Here is a 24,576-nt window from a genome sequence, read left to right on the forward strand (position 1 = left end):
TAGGCTTCCAGTTGTGCCAAACTGAGTGTTGGGTTTATAAGAAGGCCAGATGTCTAACTTGCTCCTATGAGTTTTATATGTTGTACTTGAAGATCAAATAACATTGAGCTTGGCTGTGCTGAAAAGGAATACAGAAGTATGATACTTTGTCCAAACACAGGAATGATAGAAGGTCTTGAATGAGCCTACCAAAAAAGATTGTTATCCATTTTAGATTGAGGAGGTTCCAGGAGAGTTCACACAGGATGATCTGGCTGAAGATGATGTCATGTTGTTAGATGTTTGGGATCAGGTAAATTATATATTTTATATATATATTATAATTTATTATTGTTTTATTCAGTGACTAGAAGTATCTACTCCTAATAGTAACTTACAGCTGGAAAACCAGAAACAAGAAAGGAAGGCATAAGAATACTTTAGCAACAATTGAAAAAGAAGATAACTATTTGCTAAAGGAAAAAAAGCAATGGTTTTGGAGAAACAATAGAATGGTCATAAGGATGGAAGAGATTTTACTCCTTTGAAGTTATAACCAAGGAAGAAGCTAGAGCTAAAGTTTCTCGAATGTGCTTTGAAAAACTAGTACAAATGCCTGCTGAATTGTTGAAGTATCCTGCAAGGTCATAGTGAGCATTTCTCATTAATGCCAGTGGAACCTGCCTGGCTACCAGCCCCAGCAGTGCTTTGAAAGTGTCCCTCATAATGTTCTTTACTTTATTACTCAAGTTTGTTTAACCTTTTTTTAATTCCATTTGTACAAACCTTGTCAAAGAGGCAGATTGTACAAGAAGGATGTGATGACATGTGGTATGAAAGTCCATTAATAGTAAATGAGCCAAATCAGAGACAGTGAGAAGAGAACATCATTTCTTACCTCGTACTTGTAGAAGAACAATACGGATGTTGAGCTGCTGTTGTTATAGTCAAAGGGTTGCATCAAAACCTGCTCTAGCCTGCCAGACAAGATGTGGGCTTTCGGCTCCATTGTGCTCCCAAACCCAAAGTTCCAGGCCTCATTGCTTTGACAAGAGTCATCCTCAGATACTACCTTGCAACATATAAGAAGTGAGGAATGCTCTTGAAGATGTACATTTTAAGGATCTGGACTGGTGTCAAGTTTTCACCCAATAACCACAAATGCTAAGGTCTGAATCCATGTGCTAGCCTGAGTTGCCATTATGCAGCCAACTTTAGCCCTGTAAGGCCCTTTACTTGCCTAAAGGAGAGTTGGATTTGAGCCTAAAATCCAAATCCATATTTTTGATGTTGTTTCTTTTACATACACACTAAAAAATTCACTTTATAAGTAACACAAGCAGAATGCACTGCCATAGCTTGTGATCTAGACTTGTGATCATTTAGTGTGGGATGTTCACCTTGATTCCCCGTTCTTTATACCTATGCAAAATAATTGTGAAATGCCTACTATCTTTGTAAGCAGAGAATTCTGTTTGACAGGTTAGAGCTACACTACAAAGTTTTTTGGCCAAGATCATATCTCCTAATCAATGCAGCCATGCTGGCAGAACTCCTTGTATGCATTCAGCTATGACAACAGAACCATGTTCTGACAGATTAAAATGCATTTTTCAGGGGGGTGGGGTAACTACCTTGTCAGATAAATGGTGTATGCCTCCTTGCACTGCATCTCCAATTGGACACCTTTCCAACATAGGTATTATGGTTTCAGCTCCATAGCGTAAACAAGCCGTTAGTGTTTTTATCCACTTTGTACAGAGGTTAGCAACAACATAATGTGCAGACCAGACGAGAATCAGGCACTGTATTTTAGCTGAATTTCAAAACTTTTAAGTGCCAGTCACAAACAAGAGTGAAGCTATCAGTATTTCATTAATTGTACGATTTAGCACCATACTTGACAGGACCTAGGATGTAATGGGTTTTTGAGGTATAGAACTGCATCTGTTGAAAAGGTATATCATTAAATATAATAAGCCAAATCTCATTTATACCACTGAAACTCTGGAGTTACCCCAAGCTTGCCTGCTTTTTCTCCTAGAGGAGTCAATTACATTATTCCAGATTTTATACCAATGTAAAAAAAAACATACATCTATATCTATATCAGATTCTGGGCCGAAGCCCATAAACATTATGGCAACTAAACTTTCATATTCCATTTACAGGTGTTTATCTGGATTGGTAAAGATGCTAATGAAACTGAGCGAAATGAATCTCTTAAATCTGGTAAGAACATTAATTTGATAAAACCCTGATCGAAATAAATGCAGTGGTGTTTAAATAAATCAATGAAAGGAAAATGTGAAATAAGTTTAGTCATGTTTTATTTTTCCAAAGGGTCACCAGGTTTGGTAGGCAGTCATTCCTAAAGACATAATGATTAGTATTTTCCCTCTTGATCTGCCATTTAAAACAACGCAGTACTCACCAAAACCTCAATTGTATGTTGAATGAGAATCAACAACATAGTGTTCCAAAGCTGAGAGAACCTGTGGCTGTATATAATTTGTAATGATAATAGCAGCTCCAGGTATACAACCTGCATTGCAGTCAGTGGAATTTGTTTTTTTAATGTGGATGGCTAAAATTGGACTTTAGAGGATATATCTATACAAGACACTTAATGCACAGTAAACTAATTCTACTGCACATTAGTGTGCATAACAAAACCTGTGCTAATATGCTGATGTACAGTAGTATTAGTCTACTGTGTATTTAGTGTCACCCAAAAAGAGTGTAGTCATGGTAATGTGCAGTACGGTAGCCTATTGCACATTTATTTAGTACTTGATTCTACAAGGACTAAATCGAATGCACAGTAAGTACTGTGAATTAATGAACATGTAGATACACCCAAACTCTCCCAAAAGTAAGCTCTCATAAACTGCTCTCAGGTCACTCCCATTGTCACCTATCTCTAATTTTAATGTAATGGGCAAAAGTCTGCTCTTAATTTAAAGATATACAAATCTATCCACTGCCTCAAACTACTTAAACAGTAGCTTTAAGAGCATTAAATCTGAACATACATTTCAAAGAAATACATTTCTTCTGTAAGAACTTGTGCTAACTCTCCTGTGACTTAATATAGCTGCATTTCAGCCCATGGTTTACATTTCTCTTGCATACCCATCCTTCTTTAGCCAAGGTTATCCAGCATGGTTTCACACCTTCACTAATATCACACAGTAATGCTGAATCAAACTATAATGAGTAGATGCATACGGTCCTTCCCAGGGAAAATCACAAGTGGAGCTTCTGTATGCCAACAACCACATGTGTGTGTTCCAGTGCCAAAGCAACTCTTACATAGTAGAAGCCAGTGCTCAAAGTAAAGACCCCTATACTTTTCGCTTGTGCTATTTTTAATTGACCTAATATCTGACTGAAAATTCTGAAAATTACACTGGCCACTGAGTGAAATCAATAGTTATGTGACTGATTTCATTATAATTAAGTGGATTATCTGTAATGGTCATGGATTATTTTGCCTTAAATCCTGCAGAAAAAATGAACCTATATTTTACAGGTTTTTATTATTATTTTTTATTTATTTATTTATTCATTTTTAGCCAAACGTTATATTGAGACGGATCCTTCTGGAAGGGACAAGGGAACTCCAATCGTTACTGTGAAGCAAGGACTTGAACCCCCAACCTTCACTGGCTGGTTCCTGGCCTGGGATTCCAACAAGTGGAAAAACTGATTTGTCAGAGAAGGCTTCTGCTACCAACTCATCAGTTGTTGGTATAGGTCTATGCTCTGGCATTTTTAAGCATGAGCTTGCAAAGCGGTCTTGATGCAGCTATTATCACCTATCACCCATCACCCACTCCCCACCTTTGAGTAAGGTAGCATATCTTAGCTTTGAAAGGCTTAAATGAAAATAGCAAAATAATAAGATGGTGGTGGGTTATTTTTATGCAGTAAATACATGACACACTATCATTGGTTTGGTTTGGTTTGGTTTGGTTCCAGAGTGCCTTTTCAAACAGAAGCTGTAGATCAGTTTCATCAGAATACAAAATGCAAAAAATAAAATAACATCCCTGGGCCAAACTCTGCTCTGAATACCTGTAGAACTTCAGAGTAAGTCCAAAGAAAGTACTTCTGATTTCCAGTGATGAAACCGAGAGTAGAATTTGATCTGATGAAGGCCTAACATTGTGTTTATTCAGACCCATGGGAAAAATCCCAAAAGCAAAACTCATCCTTAATTTTTCTAATGAGCCAAAAATTTCTAGTCCTTTCTTGTGCAAACCTCCAACTGAAGGCAGAATCAGGAATGGGAGCTCTGTTGGACTCATACTGGGTTCAAGCTTCAGGTTTGTCTAACTGCTGCTCTTACATGCATTCCAGTGAGCCATCACTTCTGAATGGCATCAGGAGTGACAGCTTAAACCAGTGGGGGCCAACCTTTTTGACTGGTATGGCACAAATTAGCCCTCAAACCTCCCCCAGTGCCACTCTGATTCCCTTCCCCTGCTTGATTTCCTGCTCTGCTTTGTTTCCTGCCCTATTTGCTGCTGTACTACTTGTCTCCTCCCTCATCTGCCAAGTGCCACTTGTGGCACTCATGCTGCAGGGTGGCCACCTCTCGCTTAAACAGTGACTGGGTGCACATCATCTGGATTCACTAAGTGGCACTTAAAAGCATACTGCATGTCCCAGTACAGGTCATCTCCGCCCCTATCATGCTCACTCCCCTTGACTCACCTGCATTTGGTTTGTTTCAGAGATTTGTTCAAACTGCCAAACACAGCAAACATTTCTCATTATGTAGAAGACATCAGATGCACTATACAAGGGCTTTGGCAAACCACTTTTCTCTCATTAGCACTCCTTGTTCTGGGAACACGTTGCTATATGAGTAAGTTCTGTCGAATTTGGCCAGAAATTAAGAAGGGACCCTAAATTATTCTGTTGGAAAGAATGCAGTCTGTTTTAGTCTTAGGAATCGAGAGAGAGATTTTCAAAGGGATGTGTTTGTGTTTGTAGTTTAGCTTCGCAAGGCCTCCGCCCCACCCTCCCAGTCCCCTGCCAAAGCCGGCTGGGATCATTCCATTTCAAACTTAAAGTAATCTCTTGACTATTTACTTCATAATGCTTATTTTACAATTTGTATAAGTGCAACTCAAATGGCCTATGTACCGAAGTGGATTCTTAATAATGAATGTTAATTGTATTTTTATGTATTTTTAAATTAGTTAGAAAATTCAAGTTTTTAAACTTGTGTTTGTACCTTTTCCTACATAACTATTTAGATTTTAAAGCTCAGTAAAGCAAAGAAGTGAAAACAGCCTCAGCTCATAGTTAAAATTATTGAACAAATTGCATTGTCTGGGCAACTGGAAGTATAAGAACCAGAGGATGCAGCAAAATATTAAAACCAGCTCTAAACTAGCTCTAAATCCAGTTCAAAGAGCAGAGGGGGTGGTGAGTTAATTCTGGGAGTTTGTTAGCTTGAGGCATTTGTTTAAATCTGTGTTACTGCAGTTTAGCTATATTTGGAAGTTTTGTGTAAAATAAAGTTACAGAACACTGTATTATAAAAGTATGTGTAATGCTGCTTTCCTCTCTAATTGTTTTTGTTTCATCAGTGATCTCGCTAACATTTAGCAGAACATGTCCAGGCAAGAATAGCAAATCCCAATCTCCTTTTAGGAGTACAGTTTAATACAGGTAATTTAATTCTCTGCTTGTGCGCCAGTTTATCCCAGCAGAGATCTGGCCCACTTTCAGATCATACAGGTACAACATTGTACAGATGTTTCAACTGGTGTGTGAGGTGAGCAGCTAAGCTGTGAAAACCAATTGATGTATTTCTTTAAGGATGGTTAATAGTGCTCTGAACAGATATTCAGTCAGGTACCAGTGTGTTGCTTGCAGCTTCACCCAGGCACAACATGTATAATAGGCATAAGGAAGAGAGTAGGTTTAAAAAAAAAAATGTCTCTGGCATGTTTCTGTGAAACTAGAAAAAGTGAGGTCTTCGCTAGCTTTCTGGAAGGAAAGCTTAAACAAAAACCATAACCCTTTTTAAAATCAGTTGATCAGTTAGAGGGCTTTACACAAACCACACAAGTCAGTAGGTACGTATACCTCTGCCTCCGTATGCTGTTTGACATGTCAGAGGATTCTATTATAAAACATAATAGCGTCATAACTGCATTTTAACAGTTGGTGTCATACACATGGAGAGGGTTAAACTCTTCTTTTAAGCATGTTCCAGAATGGGATTATACCTCTGATCTTTCCAGGGCTTTGTCAATACATTTCAAAACATAGTTAAAACAGTTTTGGTTCATCTATGCAGGCAAGATAAATTGTATTGTAACCTTGGCTGAGAATTACATGTTCTCTTGACATAGTACTGCTGTGTAGATTACATAAAGGCCATATCAAAACGGCACCATAAACTAATTTAAGCATAGAGATTGCTGTCCAGGCTTCCTGTGGTTTTGCTGGCTGATCTTGTTTTAATTTTTAATTAAGATTTGTGCTATAAATTCCTTAAGGAAGAAAAATGTCTTTGCCCACATTATGGAGAATAACTTGACTGATTTCTGTTTAGGTACCTAACGCTAGGTCCCTAGATTATTTGTTTCTGTTCATGTTTGAAGTATACGAGACGCTGCACATATGGAGGAGTTTCAGTTTTCTTAAAGATACTGGGCACAATGTGAAACAGATTACGAGAGAGGAGGGATAACAATCTCCTCAACTATGGAAAGTCTTATTATCAAAGTATGTACCAGCAGTGAGAGCTGTAAATACTCAGTATTGCTCAGTTAAGGATACTGTTCACTTAAAGTTTAAGTGCATAGCTTTAAAACAGCAAACTCACCTCCTTTATAGAAAGAAAAAGGAAAAAATGTGTGTAAATATTTAGAACTGCACCCAAGATTGAGCCACTTGTATTGTTATGAAATAATAGATGGTACTAGTTGTCTAATTATAATGGTGAAATATATCCCAGGGGCAGGGGTGGCAAAACACAGTCCATATGCTGGATCTAGCCCACCAGCTGATTGTATCTGGCCCATGTGTGGGTGACTGTGAACTCATGGGATTTGAACTCATGGGAACTCAATGCTCTGGCTGTTGTGTGGTGCTAGGCAGGCAGGGCTGTTTCTGCCATGCCAGGCAGGTGGATGAGGCTGCTTCCACCCAGCACTGACATGGTAGTGTCAGCTGCGGACCTGGGTGGACACCCTTATTCCCACCTGGAGCCTGCCAGCTGCATCCATAGGTGACACCGGTGCCAACCTGGGAGCTGCTTCCGGCATGCCAGGAGGGTGCTGGCATTTGCTGTGGATGCGGCCAGCAGGTTCTGGGTCGGGATCGGGGTGTGCTGCAGCTCTGGGTGGCATGATCAGGCAGCATGGGGACTGGGATGAGAGAGAGAGAGAGAGAGAGAGAGAGAAGCATAGCCCTTGATGGGACACAAGGCTCTCCAGCCAAAATAATTGCCCACCCATGCCTTAGAGGACCAACTTTATTAGAAGACCAATCCAATGCCAAGGTAATACAAAATGTTTAATGAGCTAGGTCCTGCTGGCAGTAAGTACACTATTGATTCATAACTCACTTGGACACATTTTAAATGGTTATTGAAAAATGGCAATTGAAATTATCAGGTCCCGTAGGTACTTTAAGATTACAAGTAGCATTGGTAATGTATGAACAGAACTCACATTCACACTTTGGTGGGGGGCGCAAATCTTAGACCGGGTTCTGACATTTTTAAACCAGTCTTGCATGCTGAACTTCTGTTTTGTGACAGGTATAGACTGGTGTCCGATCACTTATACTGGTAAAATTGCAATGTCTGCATCTGGCCTTAGAGATATGGTAATGTAGCCAATTTAAGAATCACATCCGGACATTACACATGGGAAGGGAGCCCACATCCAGTATCAAACAAGTGTATTTTAAAGCACATTTCAGTAGTGTTCTTTATCGTATAAGTGCACCTCTATTCTCAGCAGTGATAATACTGAAGGGGGTTTACTTAGCGGTCTGTGTTGTCTGTGTGTATTCAGAATCACCCCTGCTTACATTTGTAACAGCTACTTTGTGACTCCTTTTAGGTTTGCTGAGGCTAGAAGGCTCTTGAGCAGGAGAGTTGCATCTATTCTTTTCTATGCGTCATTGACAAAAGTGTTACTAATATTGCAGCTGCACAATCCAGGAGGGGAAAGAAGAAGTTGGACCTTGATCCCACCCCATTACACCTGTTACTAACACAGACGGTATTGTGTTAGTTTGCTGCAATCACTGGATAGAACCAGGTGTGTTGCTGCTTCATACCTCAGAGGGATTCTACATCCCTGAGGCTGGAAACCCCCAGAGCTTTCCCCAAAGCAGCACTGCTTCCTTCCACTCTGGGTGTGGCTCTGTTCTTTTAAGAAACATTTAGGCCATATTAGCCATCATCTCTCAGAACAGAAGCATACTTCAAAATTTCGAATTTAAGAATTTATCACAGGTCTAACTTGGCATATTGTGTCTCAGCTTGATGAGCTACAGTTCTCCCTACAAAGTGTTTGCTCTTCCTTTCCTCTTCCTTTCTTGGGATCTGAGTCATGCCCAGGAGTGGGAGTTCTGATTTCAATGCGAGTAGGGGATGATCACCAGTTACTGAATAGTCTGTCATGCACACGCTTCTGGGCTGCCTCAGAGTTGCATGTAACCTCCCGTGACTATCACTGTCCAGTGAAAAACTGTACTCTCTCTAAGCTATAATTTCATTGCAGGGACACTAGAAAACAAGAGACTCATAATGCTGCAGGATGAGTAGACATCTTTTCTGACTTTGCTTCCCTTGCACTTTCTTTTCCAGCCTTTCTCCTTAGCCTGCCTGACTTAAGCTTTAGGAGACAAAGACACACACACACACACACACTTCCCCTCACTATTGCTCTTCTGTTGTACAAGCTTTAAATAATACTTCAGCTGGGAATTGTCCAATTTATTTTTATTACTCCTTCTAAATAATAACAAGCAGAGTGTTTGTACAGAAGATAAGCAGCTGGGTAAATCACCGCATGCAAGGCTACTTGTCAATTAAATAAATCAATACTATCAACAAAAAGTTACTATAGGGACAGTATTTGCCTCCTTCCCCTGAAAAACCTGCCCAGAAAGCAAAGTAATCTGGAATCCCTGACATATAAAATGAAAACAGCAAGAGGCAGGTCCTCCTTCAAGGAACTATTAACTGTTAAACAATTTCTGGCTATTTTTTTTATTATTCCTTTGATAGAATTACAGACACAGCAATTATTCAAAAGATAGGCAGAAGCCTCCTAAACTTACTTGCACTCCTATGGTATCTTTATACACCCCTGATGTCAGCAGGTGCTATGAAGATATATGTAATGTTTCTTTACAAGTCTAGCAGGAAGCCAAGAGGATCAAGCTGGGAAGAGCTGTGTTCTAATCACTGATTTCTATAGAGAAGCTCTGCTTCCTACAGACACTTCAGAACAACTCATGAAGTAAGCTGCTGCTTCATTTCTGATTAGTTAGGCTATAAGGTGCAAATCTACCCTGTCTTCTGCCTGTGTTCAGACTAACATAGATCAGACTAACTACCTCTCTCTGGGGAGGGAGAGAGAAAGACTGCCACTATCTTCAGTGGTACAACTGTTTTCTAACAAAGCTCCTTATTCAGTGTTAGAAACACACAGGTCTTTACACTGATTTCATATGAATTGCACCTGTGTGTCAAGACTGAGTTTGGTCATCTGACTCCTAAGGAAATTGACCCAAAAGCCTATTTAGGACATTAACCTGAAAGGTCTCTGCTATTTGAGACCCCTTCTACCCTGGGATTAGAGCTCTATGAGCAACAGCTGTGTTTAAACAGGCTAATTGGTTAGAAGTATCAACCTTTGGGTGGAGATGTTTAGAGTGGTCAGGGGAGGGGAAGTGGTCTCCCTCCCTCTCTCCCTTAGCTGCTATGCTCTGGGATTTGGGTATGGGAGGGAAGAGATGACTGCAAGATGAGTGAGAAGTGGTGATGAATATCTGAACAGTCAGGGATTACAGGTGAGGGAACTCAATACTGAACTCATTTGGGTCCCAGTCTGCCAATAATATGTGAGTTACCCTCCCATATGCCTACCACACCTAGTTATTTTTGATGGACCTATCAAACTCAGAACACTTGTCCAGGATCTCACTATCTCAGCACCTAACCCAAATGCTTTGGATAACACCCCACATCAGAAACTATCCAAGCACATCATCTGTCCCTAGCATCTTGGTACCATCTTACATGCATTGACCAAAGCAGCTCATTGCCACTCTGTCTGTGTGTGTGTGTGTGTGTGTGTGTGTGTGTGTGTGTACACACACACACACACACACACACACTCTCTCATCATACATCATTTTTCAAGCCACAGCCCATTTGAAAAGAACCGTCTTACTCAGGAAGATGAGAAATGGCAGAGGAGGAAGGTAAGTGCACAACAGCCTGGCCAACAGTTGTGCCCTCTCCCCAAGGCGCCACTTGTCATATCTGTGGAAAAAACTTGCAGAGCATGGATTGGACTCCTCAGCCACCTTATAACTCACCAGGAACCACCCTCCCCACCCCACAGCAGATGCGTGTACACACATATCTGCCAAATTTTTTGCAGATCCCTCATGGCAGATGATGTTGCCCATAAGCTGAAATACATGATTATATGGAATTATTTCTATTTCCTTATATATAGCTATATTGGAAGCACTATCGTTCACAAGAGTCCAGGGGACGTGTTTAAGGTTGGTGTGAGGAAGGCTGATTTCATAGGCAACATGTGGGGAGAGTACTCTGGATATACGAGTTCCTTTCCCAGCTCTGTCATGAACTCCTTGTGTAATGTTTAAGTTAATCGCTAAATCTCTGTGCCTCTGCACCCTTTCTATAAATTAATGGTAAGAATTCATAAGATGATAAGAATTCATCTGGTCTATTCAAGTGCGAGTTCTTCTAGGGGACTTTCACTTCTTTTGTACAATGCCTGATGCAATAGGGCTGCCTCTGTGTGATCTTCCAGGTACAACTGTCTTACAAATACTAATCATAATTCCAGACAGTGTTTGAGGCCCCTCTCGGCATCGGACAAATATGACCAGCATTCTCCTTTCTGCCAATCCTTCTCAGTACCTGCTCCTCAAAACTTTTTCAGATGGCAGGTAAATCCCCAACACCAGCCTGCAGTAATATTGCTGTTGCTGGTACTGACAGAGCCTGAGCTTCTGTCTTTCTGTCACAACTATTACAGTGGTTATCAAACATATGTTAATGTGGTTTCAGTACATTAATCTAATGCTGCATGGGGTCCTATATACTGCAAAGTGCATGAACTGAAGCAACAATGATCTCATGCTGGTTGCTGATGGCAGCACCGCTATAAAGGATGGATTCCCTGTGCGTGCTGTTGTTCTTTGCAATGGTCCTTCTCTCTTGAATAGTGCTCTGGTAGGAGTCTTTGTTTCAAATGAAAAGCAAAGAACATAATTTTGTAATGATAAAGGACTGAAGTGAGGGAATCCCTTGTCACAGAAAACGCTCACCTGAATGAATCAAAAGAGATTAAAGAAACTCAGATGTTGTTCACTTTCTGTGCTAGACTGCTGAGCCCTGGATCAATTAGCAACCAGGGTTCAAAGGGCAGTTAGCATTTCTCTAGGTTAGTGCTAGGATGAAAGATCGTTGATTTCAGCATCTATAAATAAAAAGGGCTAAATTCTTAAATAAAGTCGGCTGGATAGGATCTGCACATTTTTCTAACAGATAAGTCTAGGCCCTCAGTAGCAAGACCTGACAAACCATGGGCTTTATAGTAATATTTCTGCTTTAAATGTGTTTATGCTGTAAAAAATGTTGCATGTCTCATTTTCCCTGGCTAGGCTGTATGCAAGGAAGGAAGGGTTAATAGAGTCCCTGATAGGTCCCAGAGCTGATGTATGAGAAGAGATGGACCTCCACTTACAAAGGATGTGAATAGATTTGTTGAAAGTAGAACTAGAAGTGACACCCAGGATGCATCCAGGAAATTTGAGGGAGATGAGCATTACAATGGATGGAGCAGCCTGAAAAAGCAGAGTGTTAGTCTGTGAGCTGGAGAGTCTGAAGAGAACCAACAGCAGAGCTTACTTGGGAGCACACGTTGGGGCTGTGTGGACTGGAGAAACAGTTGCTGAGCTAATTTTGGAGTTTTCAGGGTTCTGTGGGATGGACTAGGGTCAAAGGAACTGTTTAACCTTAACAGGTAGACAAGATCTTGTGGGGCCTTTGCCCCAATAACTTTATCGAAGATGAATTGTCTGTTTTGCTGCTAGGAATTTGGGATATATTCTTTTCCCATTTGGTGGGATAAAATCCCTCTTTCAGGAGCTGAACTAGAAGACAGCTCTCTGAGGAAGAGCTCCAGATAACCAGAAAGGATTAAGGACTGAAAGACTAGGGACAAAGGCCATGACCTCAGAGTTAGAAGGAGTCAGGATTACCCCCCTATACAAGAAGCCATGGCTGGGCTGGTTTCAGGGGGATACTCAGAGACACCAGACAAGGCCAGAGGTCCTGAACAAGGTTCCCTGGGGGAATCCATGGCAGAGGCCTTGGAGGTTCAGGCAGAACGGTCCTCCCTCCTTGGCAAAATCTCTGCAGCTTCCTCTCAGAGCTTGTACTTAGGACATGGCATACTGAATTGTCTGTCATCCTGCCTTCCTCCTTGCCTCAGTTCTACCACTAGCCAACTGGAGCTAGTGATACCAAATTTTGGAAGTACTGATGCATCGATGCCATCAAGGAGGGGTCTTCTCAACACCACTGCTGAAACAGAACAGTAGTGGGTACTATCACTTGTTCCTGCATGCACATATGGCTGTGTCCAGATGAGTCTGGCCGTGAGGTATGTGGCACCACAGACACATTTGCAGCACCACATACCGCACATTCAGCTGTTCTCCATGCTGCAAGGGAGCGGGGGGACTGGGGGGGGGTCGGATATCTAGGGGTCAAAATAATCTGTGCAAAAAAAAAAAGGGCAGAGCGACACATGCAGGGGCAGCTTGCACTGCTCAAAACTAGACCCTGGCCGGCCATAGCCATACTCATCCTCCGGCTGCTGGCCAGTGTCCGAATGGCAGGATTGACACTGCTGCAGTCATGGGAGGCCCCCAGATATGGCTGCTGGAGTCAGCACACTGCTGGCCACAGCCTCGCCTACCCCACCCAGGGTAACCTGCTGTGCACCAGAGGGTACATGGCACAGGTGTTTCCCAAGGACAACTAACAGCAGCACAAGGTGTGCCATTGCTAGTTGTCCCTGGGGAACCAAACATCCATGCTCGTGTGGAGGCAGCCTATGAGGCCAGCCCACAAACCATCAGTGGCTAGCCAAAGAACTCCCATTACATACAGTGTTATATTGGAAGAATGAGGTAGAGTAGAAAATTGAGATTCCTGGTTTGAAGGACATGGGCCAGGCTTCTTCCTCTTTAGTCTTGACCTGGCCTCAGTTCAGCAGCCAGAAATCCTATCCTCTAACTTAGCACCCTTGAGCTAGGGGCAGAAATTTCGTGCAAACTGGTATAAGTGATAAGAAATAGATTCAAATCTGTAACATGAGAAGTTCAGTGCACATAAACTGCTTTCAAAATGGGCAAAACCATTTTAATATAAACCTGGATGGATGTTGTATCAGACTTAACTTGTTGAACTTCTGTCCCAGATCCTGGTGATCGATTAACACCCAAGAACAATATCTGCATAGCCACATGCGCTTTCATCCACATGTAGTTGGCTAATATTTTTGTATTATTCTGGTAATCCATAGAATCCATGGATTTAACTGTAGAGTTGTAAAATCTTTCAGTCTGCACCCAAAATCTGCAGATTTCTGTGCCTTGCTTCCCCATCATTGAACAAGATTATTCACAAAATGTAAACGTTAGAGGTCACCTTTCAAAAACTAACCTAGCTTTATAAAAAAAATAAATCTTTCGATGACATGAATGAAGAGGACTGATTGGAAATTGGCAATTTCCTTGTATAATGCAATCAGTAAGAGGCAAATCAAAGGAATTTCTATTTTTCTTATCAGTAAGCAATTTATATTGTGCTCTGCTTTCATTGAGGCTGACGTCAAGGGTAGCTGAAGACTAAGAATTAGAAACATTGATTCCTTATTATAATGTAGCTCTGGTGGGTTTAAATTGACTTCTGGTGTGTGCAAGTGGGTTCTGTCAAGTCTCACTTATACTAGGGAAACAGTATTTGTTCCACTCCTTTCTCATTTGGTGACAAGTATCTTGTAGCTATAGCACTTCTATGGGATATAAAGATAATTCTCCTTTAATATTATATACAATATTAGAACTGCTTTGATATTTTAATAAACCAAAATCTATTGCTAAAATAATGGGCATTACACTGCTTAAAACTATGGAAACAGAAAAAGGTTATTAAATTGTACCATAACTGTATCAAAAATGACAACAAAATGCTGCTGACATGTTTAATATTGTTCTGAATGAAATGTGTTGCAATTGTGTAGGATATTTTGTGTTTGAACATTGATATTTGCTTTCACTTTCAATTTAGCTTTCATTTTCCATTTCATGTACCAGGTAGATGATTGCAACTTGCATCATTGAAAATATCTTTGTCTACAATTTTACTTCTAAAAATATATGGGCAAAGTTATTGCATATTTTTCCCTCTTCATAGAGGGAAATTTTCTGCAACACTTTTCCTAAAGTGCCATTAGCTCAAGATAGCCTCTACTTTATAAGAATGTATTCACACTTCACAAATTCTCATTGTGTCTATTTTGTATCTAACTTGTATTCACTGTTGACAATGCTAAACCAAACAATTTATCCATATGTGTAGATACAGAAATAGATAAAGAGATAAGGAACAGTAGGAGATAGTAATGTGATCATACTGCTGCTGCTATCCAAGCATCCCAGTTGCATGATGATTTTTTTAGATATCATATTTACACATACACCACAAACCATCTTTCCTCTTAAAATCAGCTCTCCAGAATTAGGGTTTATGTCTTAAGTAGGGAAGCTTTTTTAAGTTTGTGTTTTCTCACCCTGCTATCTCCTGGGATGCCACACTTCCTGAATACCCCAGAGGCCCCAGAGTAAGTTTCTAGGAAGACTTACTCTGTCACATAGTCAACTGTGACTGGGCAAATCTTCCTTCCTTCCTTCTTTCCGGGGACAGTCTGCCCTGACTCACCTGTCATGACATGAATGTTCCTCTGATATATTAAGTGGAAGGCTGCCCATTCACTACCCCAATGCCAAGAGGTGCTATCCACAGCTCCAAACCTTCCCTACACTGTGGCCTGTTCCATAGAGATGGCATCCAGATTGGTATTGCTCCCCAGTCTGAGGCCGGAGCAAACTCAGTCCTTTGTTGGCCTCTTCCACACTCACTCACTCACTCACTCACTTACTCTGCCCTCCTCTCACAGGGGCCTCTTGCACTCCACCCCCTAGCGTGCAATTCTCTACTGTCCTTGTTCCCCTTGAGCGACCCCTTTGGGCCTTCAGGCTTCGCTACTCTCACTCCGGCACTACCACGCAGCAACTTCAGATGCTGCGAGTTGACCTACTCTACATGGTGTCACCTTGTGCTGACGCTGGGCTGCCTTTGCCCCTAGCTCCCCACTGGGCAACTATTTTCCTGCTGTCATGCTTGGGGTTGGCCCACGTACTGTCCTTCAAGCCACCCTTTGCAGCCCTACACTGTACCCCACTAGCACAGTCCTTCAGGTGCCCAAAATTACACCCTACTCTGTGTGGGCCCTCAGCACAACACTACCCCCCTCTGGGGCCTCCGGGGTCTCGCACCCCTGCTGGGCTCAGGTGCCCCTTTATTAGTGTGCCTTGCCCACATTTTCACAATTACTCACTCACCAGATGGTGGGGGCCAGGGTTAAGGCACCCCTACTTACCTTTCACCAGGCAGAGTAACTGGTCTGGTATTTCTTGGGGACTGCCCTACCACAGACAGTCCCATCTGACCCCTCTTCCCTGGCAGGGTGCAGTTTCAGGTCATGCCCAGGACCAGGATTTTCCTCAAGCAATAGGTCAACCAGATGATGTTACTCCCTCAGCGGCTGGCAGCAAACTGCTGCCCCAGCCTGTGAGAGCTGGGTTCTAAAATGGTTGCCCTAATCAAGCACCTGTGGCTGCCTGCTTCCAGCCTCTAAAGTGGCAAGCACCCAAAGGTACACTGCCACAGCATCTTATTTATGGATGTGTGGTATGCGAGAAAATACAGCAAGTAGGGCATGGCATGTATACTTAGATAAGGATCAGGGCTCTTGATTCCTGGCCCTTTTTCAGCTCTTGACCCACTCTATGACAAAGGAGATGTCATCACACCATATTGTATCATGCATTGCATTATTCTAAGAGGATCGATCAGACTTGAGAAACTGTTTTATACGGTGTGTTGTTTGTCTTAACTGTTTTGTGCTTATACAATACTTTATATCTCTGGATACATTAGGCTCTTTCTTTTTCATGACTTTTCTCATGTCAGGTATATGTTTTTCAGGTTTTGTTGCATGGCTTTGTCCATTAGGGGTGTGACTTTTTAATTTTTCTCAATGCCAGCAAAATCTCTATTGTGATCGAAGCCTAAGATGAAGCAGCAAACTTACTAAAATGAAAGCAACTCTGTTTCTTTGCTTCACTGAAGAGCTTCTGCCCAGAATCCTCCTCAAGCCCCTGTTATCTCGTGTCTGTTAGAGATTTGGAGGAAGATTTTTCAAAGATACATAGGACAGTTAAGTGCCCGACTCTCACTGTCACTCAGTTTTATCCCTAACTCTCAGAGTCAAACGACAAGATTAACATTTCAGCTCCCTTCATTTTTTCAGTGACCAAAATTCATATCTGTGAGTTTGCTTCAGGCAAATAAATTCTGCGTAACTTCATCTCTCCATATTTACTATTTGTTTAAATGACACAAAAAAATTCATGTGGCACTCAGAAGATGAACATCAGGACTACAAAGGTGAATATTTGTATCCAGCTGGTGATTATGTAAGGCATCAACATAAAGCATTAATACATTCATATTGAATGAGTGGATTTGCTTCTAAATAAATAAGTGCCAAAACTGGGGTTTACACATCCATAACATGAGCTGGTAGTAGCCAGACCCACTGGTTTAATTAATTGTTTTAGTCCTCTTCAGTGATACTTTAGTCCTGCCATTTACAACATGGTTTGGTTTGAATCACATTATCTGTAAGATGAAAGCAAATAATGGCTCTGTACAGACAGCTGGTTATAAATCATTTAAATAATGAGGTTATTGTTATTATATGAACAGAAATCTTGTAGGGCAACAGAAGAGTTCCTCCTTAGCATGTTAATTGTTTGTTGCTGAGTCCATTTTTGATTTTCTGGCATTCAGGCCATAATAAACCACAGGCCCAATCTTGCTCTCATTTAAGTCATAAGGTTTTTTTTTTCCTTATTAACTTCAAAGGAAGCCATATTGGTTGCAGAATCTTTGAACAGCTACACAGCGCTAATGTCTAGGCAGGTGTCGAGTTGAAACTGCTTCACATGCAGAACATGTTCATGATACTATTATCTTGTCACTCCATTCTCCTTCCCACTTTTATTTCATTCTTCCAAATATTTTATGCTGCCATAATCCTAGATTATGAGATTTTGAAGACAAGGATTGCCCTTGTCTAATGCATTTGTATTTCACTTAGTGCTGTAGAATCCTAATCTTTAATCAGCATCTTTAGGAGTTACTGTTAATAACTAGGAATAATACTTCCATTTTATTCTGAAGTTCTAGTCTATCATAATGACAAGTGCCTATATAAACAACATCTGAACTCCATATCCCCCTACGTAAAACTGAAGCAGTTTAAGCAAGTATGTGAAACTGCCAATGATCCTAGAAGAGCTGATATTGTTGCCCTGTTAACTTTGTAGTTCTTATCACCTGAAGCCAAACAAGATTGTTTAGCTTAGGAAAATTCAGTCCCAACTGATTTAGCTCTGGTTCATTTGGTAGTAATTGAAGTATATTTTTACTACTAATAAAGTGTGTGGGGTTCCTTCCCCCCTCCCCATTTCTTTTCTTTTTTCCTCTCCTAAATAACCTCCTTCATTTCCAAAAAGGAAACTTGCTATAATGATGCAAATCCAAACCTTTACAGCCAGTGGAAAGAAAAAGAAAGAAATCCCAGTTTGTGACCTATTTTGTCCTGCAAAATTGGGATGTGCGAAACAGCTATGTTTCGTTTCAGTGTCTGATTCATCCATTTCAGAAGAAAGTGATTTGTTTCAGTGTTTCAGATCACCGTTCCATTTCGATTCGGCCGTATCTGTTTTGGCGTTTCAACACTACTTCAGAGATTTGGATCAACTGGGGAGAGGCAGGCACAGCTGGGCAGCTGCAGGTTCTCCCATGGCTCCTTCAGCTGTGCCTGCCTCTGCTCTGTTGGGGGGAGCTGCAGGAGAAGCCCCCATGGTTGCCCTGCCTGGCCCCATCCCGCTCCCAGCCCTTATTAAAAAAAAAAAAAAGCCCCACACACACACTGGCAGCGGTGATTGGGGCCTCTGAGGGCTTGTGGTAGAGTCCCCCTGTACAGTGCAGGGCAGCGGGGATCACCCCTCCGATTGGCACCCACGCAGCAGCTCTCACATCGTGTGGGTGAAGCGCAGCTTGGCAGGGCACTGTACGCTGACTGGGAGCTGCGGTGGCTCCACCTATCACCCGGAGCCTGGCATTGCTCAGGCCCAGTAGCTCCAGCTCCCAGATAGTGCGCGGTGCCCTGCCGAGCTGCACTGCACCCACACAATGCGACAGCTGCAATGTAGGTGCTAAGCAGGGGAGGTGATCCCTGCTGCCCCCCACTGTCCTGCGCTGCATGGGGGGGGGGGGCTCTGCCATCAGCCCCCAGGAGCCCCATGGCGCACGAGCCGCGCGCTTTTTTTTTCTTAAGTGCTGGGAGGCTGGGACCAGGCAGGGCAGCCATGAGGGATTCTCCCACAGCTCCTCTGGCTGTGCCTGCCTCTCCCTGGGCAGGGTGAGCTGCAGAAGAATTCCCCCATGGCTGCATTGCCCGGCCCCATCCCCCACCCGGCCCCAGTCTCCCGGCATTTTAAAAGGTAGGCTGAGGGGCTGTGCTGGACTATGCCCGGGGGGTGCCTTCAAAACGTTCCAAAACATCCAAAACATTTCTGAAACATTTTGGATGGTTTCATTTCATTTCAGAGATGTTTTGGAGCCTTCCATTATATTTTGGATTCAGTGTTTCGGAGGCCGAAACACCTCCAAAATGAAACGGCTGCTGATACTTCGTACAGCCCTACTGTAGAAAGACCTACAACTTCTGGGAATGGATCTGTGGCTCAAGGATTAGACTTTTAAGTCACTTCAAGACACATCAACAGGGATCCTGGTTTTCTCTGATAAAGAAATCCCCAATTTTCAGATTTAAAAAACATAACCCAAAATACACGTTTCCATGATTAAAATGAAACGCCACTAATATATAGATATATATATGGTGGTAGTAAATACATTTCACTGAGGGCTAGTGAAATGTATTTGTTAATTATTGCATCAACCATATAATAAAAGAAACTCAACTTAGTGTGTATTCAGTGAACCAATTAATAAAGCATGTTTTTTGTGTCTCTAGGAATGTCTACATGTACTTTTATGTGCACCTAAACTTAGTGAGCATTTGCCTAATGCCCATTTAGGCAATTTAAGTGCGCATCTACACGCGCAGGTGCTAACATGCATTAACACAGGTATGCAGACTGACTTGGTACTAAAGTTTGTTCCAAGTCAATGGACACACACCACATTAATGTGCATTAGCACATCTACAGGTTTGCTAATGCAATTTACCTATTTGCACCTACATTTGATAACTGCTTTATGCAGGTATAAAATTTAGGCGTGAATAGCCTTAAATCACCATTTTAAGGTGCATTAAGGATGTGCATGTCTAGACGCATACCCTTAATGGGTGCATCCAGACAAGCGCGCACATACCTCTTGCCCCATCTCATACCCCTTTGAGACGGGACAAGAAACACATGCGGGTGGGAACAAAAAAATGTTCCATGCACTGCAAACTTGCAGTGCAGGGAGAAAATTAGACCCCTGGATATCCAGGGCTCTAAAAAAAGAGGAGTTTAAAAAAGCGGGGCAGGGCGTGGTCCCGGACTGTGCCCAGAGGGGACCGGAGGCTGGGTCCTCCACAGAGACTCTTTGGCTGCCACAGCATCTCTGTGGTTGGCCCCTTGCCCTGGTGCTGAAGCGCATGGAGTGCCAGGCAGCTGCTTCAGCACCAGGGCTCCAGTGCCAGTATGTAAGGGGCCGGGAGGCTGGAGGGGGGGGGAGGGGACTATGGAGGGGACCCCTGCTGGCCCTGCCCACTCCCCCAGCCCCCACCAGTACTGCCCTACCTGATCCCAACCTACTCCTGCTCTCCAAACCTCTGATCCCTGCCCTGCCTGGAATATGATTTACGTTTACAAAAACCATGCTTCTGGAGTTTTCAGCAACTTTCAACTAGTTTTCTCAACGCTATGATAACATATATGTAAGCACCATCGATTCTATTGTGAGTCAAGTACATGCTTAATGGCTTTGGTAATTCGGGTCATAGGACACAATGAAGTAAATATACAATTTGATTACCTCGGTTTCTGTTTTTCCTCAGATATAATTTCAGGATCACTTTCACTGTATTTTTAAATTTTGGAGCAAGGTTGACTTCAGTTTCCTGCTTTTAATGGCTGATTGTAATAAGATTTTGTATTCTTCAAGGCTGCAAAACAGCTTTTCCAAATAAAAGAAGAAATGAAGATAAAGAAAGATAAAGAGCAGTAAGTCTGTCAGTTTTCACCAGAAGGTCTCCGACGCAACACCATACCTCTTGTCCCCTGAAATGCATGTGATACAACCACCTAACTGTGGGCTGATCATCCAAATATAATCCTATAAGAGAGTGAGATTATTGGCCTACTGTCAATGTTTCATTAAGGTAACTGTGTCATATCCATATTGGGGTACAGTTTACATGAAGTAGGGATGCTGTGTGTCACTGCAGTGCTCTTAGTACAGTCCTCTCATAGTGCAGCTTCACTAAGAGCTGCAGCTACACTACTCCAACATTTCTTTTAGTACCCTAAAGACGTTAGCTTCAATGTTCATATTTTTAAAAGTACTTCTGTAAACATTTTAGTTTAGTTATCTGTCAGCTTCCTTCAGTGTTGCTTTGTGCTTGCAATATGAGAATGTGAATAGGAGTGGTTGATTTACCATTGATATACCTGTCATCATTCTAGACTGGAGAAAATATCTGCTCATATTAAGTTAAATAGTAGAGTAGCAAAATGAAGTAGTTAGTCTGGGACATTATTGCACTTGTATTTGAAACATTAGTACCTTTAATCAGCTTGAAAACTACCTCCATTGTATTAAGGAAAAGTGATATATTTAAAAAATGCACTGCCTTGTTCAAAAGAAGCATTGTAAACAGACAGAAGCTTACACTGAAATCTCAGTATCCTATAATTTTGAAGTGGTTTAGAGTAACTCTGGCAGGTAATCAGCTTCAAAGTGCCATTTTTATTTTTAAAAATTAAAAAAATATATTTTTCCCCTCAAAAGGCTTTTGGGGCCAGATCAGTAACTGAAATGATTTTAGAGTGGTAAAATTGAGTGGCATTATGTTTCTGGCAAAGGCATAGCTTAACTCATTTAGTTCAGGAAAAATAATTTCAGGTAAAGTTATTGAAAGAAACTCATTCATGTAGTACATTTAAGCATGTGTATGTTTGATCAATTGAAAAATAACAGAAAAGTATGAAAAAGCCAGATAACATAAGTTTGATTATAAAGATTAATTTTTGTATAATCCTTGATTAAAAAATATTACTAAAAGCAGTGAAAAATTAATCTGGATGGTTACCTTTCCTGGTTTTCTTGCTGTTTCTCTAGATGGGAAGTGGTGTGTGTTTATGGCAACATTTGGAAACTGGATATTTCTGCAACAACTTGGGTTTGCTAGGATTTTTATGAGCTCTGACTATGAAGTCGAGTTGATTCTTGTCTTATTTTTATGTGTACTGTGTTTGAGTACAACTTTTGAGTTTATAATCCTTTTGGTATGTGAACACCAAAACGATCCTTGATCTCAACCTCCAAGTTGTTAGTGCTTAACTGTTACCTTACTGGAGGAATAAATGTAATAGCTTTTTTGAAAAAAGAGCTGCTTAATTTAAACTGGGGGGGAGGGGGGCGCGGAGGGAGGGGGGACTTGAAATGCCTTCAACTATTCACATTGACTGCCAGTATATTATTTTTTCTAGGAATTGGCTTTGTTGTTCTACTTTTAACAATTTTTCACCTATGGTTTTGGAAGATCCTATTCCAGTTGCAGAATACTGATGGAAGCTCTAACAAAAATCAAAGCCATGTATAAGCATTATGTTTCTACCAGAAAAAACTTGCTCTCCTGGTAGAAACTAGGAAAGTACAAGAATTCACTCAATTTCTCCCAGGTGAAACATGTACAAGAGTGAATGTTTGTATACTTCCCTCCAGGTCTGGCTCAGGATGTCAGTGAAACAGAGGGGCAATGATCCCTGCACTTTCCCAGCTGGGGACTGCCCAGTTGGGGAAATGGGTAGGAGAGGGTTGTCCTACTGCCCCCTCTACTTGGCTCCTAGGTGAAGCGTTTTGTCCCATTGCTCCCTCCACTCTGCTCCTTGACTCTGGAAGAAGAACAGAGGTTGCTTCTCATCCATTCCTCAAACCCCAGTCTGGGAAAGGCACAGGGAGTTTTTCAATACCACTCCACTCCCCCCAGGGACCACCCCAGTCTGGTGAAGGTTTGGAGAGCAAAGGAGAAGGAATGGCTACAGGCTGAATGCCTCTCTGCTCCTTCTCCCAGAAAGATTTCTTTCAGTTGAAATTTTTTAGTACAAATAAACCATACGTGGTGGCCTCTGGCTCATTCTGGGACAGGAATTGATTTACAACAATGGAAGGCTGACATATTGCTGTGGGGTATTCACATGTCATCTAATTGACAATGCTGGCAACATGCCAGGGTTGAATCTAATTTATAAAACAGGTTTTTGCTACTGTCGTGTTTAACAACTGGATGCAGGCAGTGGGGACTATCTAGACTGCTGTGTTCCATCTTATGATGGAGTAAAACTATGTTCTGCAGGTGTAACGTCCAGATGTGTTCTAGGATTTAGTCTTTGGTGTAATCCTTCTATTTGAGTGAGACAACTGAACATGTATTATAAATAAAACTCAGGCGGCCACATTTGTGTTACGCTTTAGCCACACTACAGCTAACGCAGTTGAGCAATGTGAAAAATTAGTGCTTTAACTCATTGCAATGTATCAATAAAAACAACAAATGAATAAAGCATTCTGTTCCTTAACAAGTTATGCATCATTGAGTAGGGTTCAGGAAAATGAAAGCAATAAACAGTAAGTCTTCAAATGAAGGTGCATATGAAATAAGAATATGTTTAATCAACTAATCATATTAGAAAGTACACTTTTTACGATAACATATAGCAGTTCCATGTTCCTTTACTAATATGCTTTTTTTTTATTTACTGTCGGGAAATAAATTAGATTTTCTACTGCCAACTCCTTAATAATCAAAACAAATAAGTCATGGAACATGTAAGCTATCAAAAAACTATTCATCAGTGCAGAGATGATAAAAGGTTTCTTTGAGCAAAATGTTTTGTATGTCAATTAGAAAGTGAAGTTTTAAGAGCAAATTTTCATGTGTTTATGATTTGTCAGCATTTTCATCCTAACCTTTTATGTTCTAAGGGTTTATAAAGATGCAATCCTTCCCTTTGTGAAAGTCAGTGGTAAAATTGGTAAATTTATTATAAGTGTGTTTTAAATAGAAAGTCTTTTTGCAAGTGAATGAATTCTTTTCTAAGAAATGTAGGTAATACAATATCTATTTCATTCTTATTTTAGATGTATACTATCAGGGATGTAAAATTATCAAGCAGCAACAGCAGTTTTGTTTATGTCATCTTCCACTTGTAGGCCAACTTCAGATCCTGTGCTTTAGTGTCCTCTATAGCATTTAACTGGTGGCCTCTGCTGCTTTCTCTTTGGTGATGCCTTCCTACACCACTTAGTTGTGATGCTTCTAAATGCTGTAAGCAACATTGCTTTACCTTAGGACAGGAGGGTGATCCAGGCTGCCCTTGACAGGCTCAGGAAATGGGCAGACAAGAACCTGATGGTGTTTATCACCGAAAAATGCAAGGTTCTCCACCTTGAGAAGTAAAACCCTCAGCATGCTTACAGTCTCGGCAGTCCTATGCTGGCTAGCACTATGGATGAAAAGGACTTGGGAGTCATGACTGATGGCAAGATGAATATGAGCCTTCAATGTGATGCTGTGGTGAGCAAAATGCTGGCTTGCATCCATAGATGCTTCTCAAGCAAATTCCAGGACATCATTCTCCCGTTGTACTCGGCCTTGGTGAAGCTGCAACTGGAGTACT

The 24,576-nt window shown here is 41.5% G+C and overlaps 1 protein-coding gene across 2 annotated transcripts in view; it reads left to right on the forward strand.

Moving 5' to 3' along the window:
* The window catches only part of SCIN (scinderin), a 91,639-nt gene extending 86,091 nt beyond the window's left edge, over window positions 1-5,548 (forward strand). For both annotated transcript variants that reach the window (XM_006027777.2, XM_025209085.1), the window contains 3 exons: window positions 215-292; window positions 2,151-2,211; window positions 3,558-5,548. In XM_006027777.2, coding sequence (XP_006027839.1) covers window positions 215-292; window positions 2,151-2,211; window positions 3,558-3,691 — 273 coding nt within the window. In that variant the 3' untranslated portion in view covers window positions 3,692-5,548. The remainder of the gene's footprint in view (window positions 1-214; window positions 293-2,150; window positions 2,212-3,557) is intronic.
* The last annotated feature ends 19,028 nt before the right edge of the window (window positions 5,549-24,576 follow it).

Source organism: Alligator sinensis, unplaced genomic scaffold, assembly GCF_000455745.1.
Source record: "Alligator sinensis unplaced genomic scaffold, ASM45574v1 scaffold45_1, whole genome shotgun sequence".
Taxonomy (NCBI): Eukaryota; Metazoa; Chordata; order Crocodylia; family Alligatoridae; genus Alligator; species Alligator sinensis.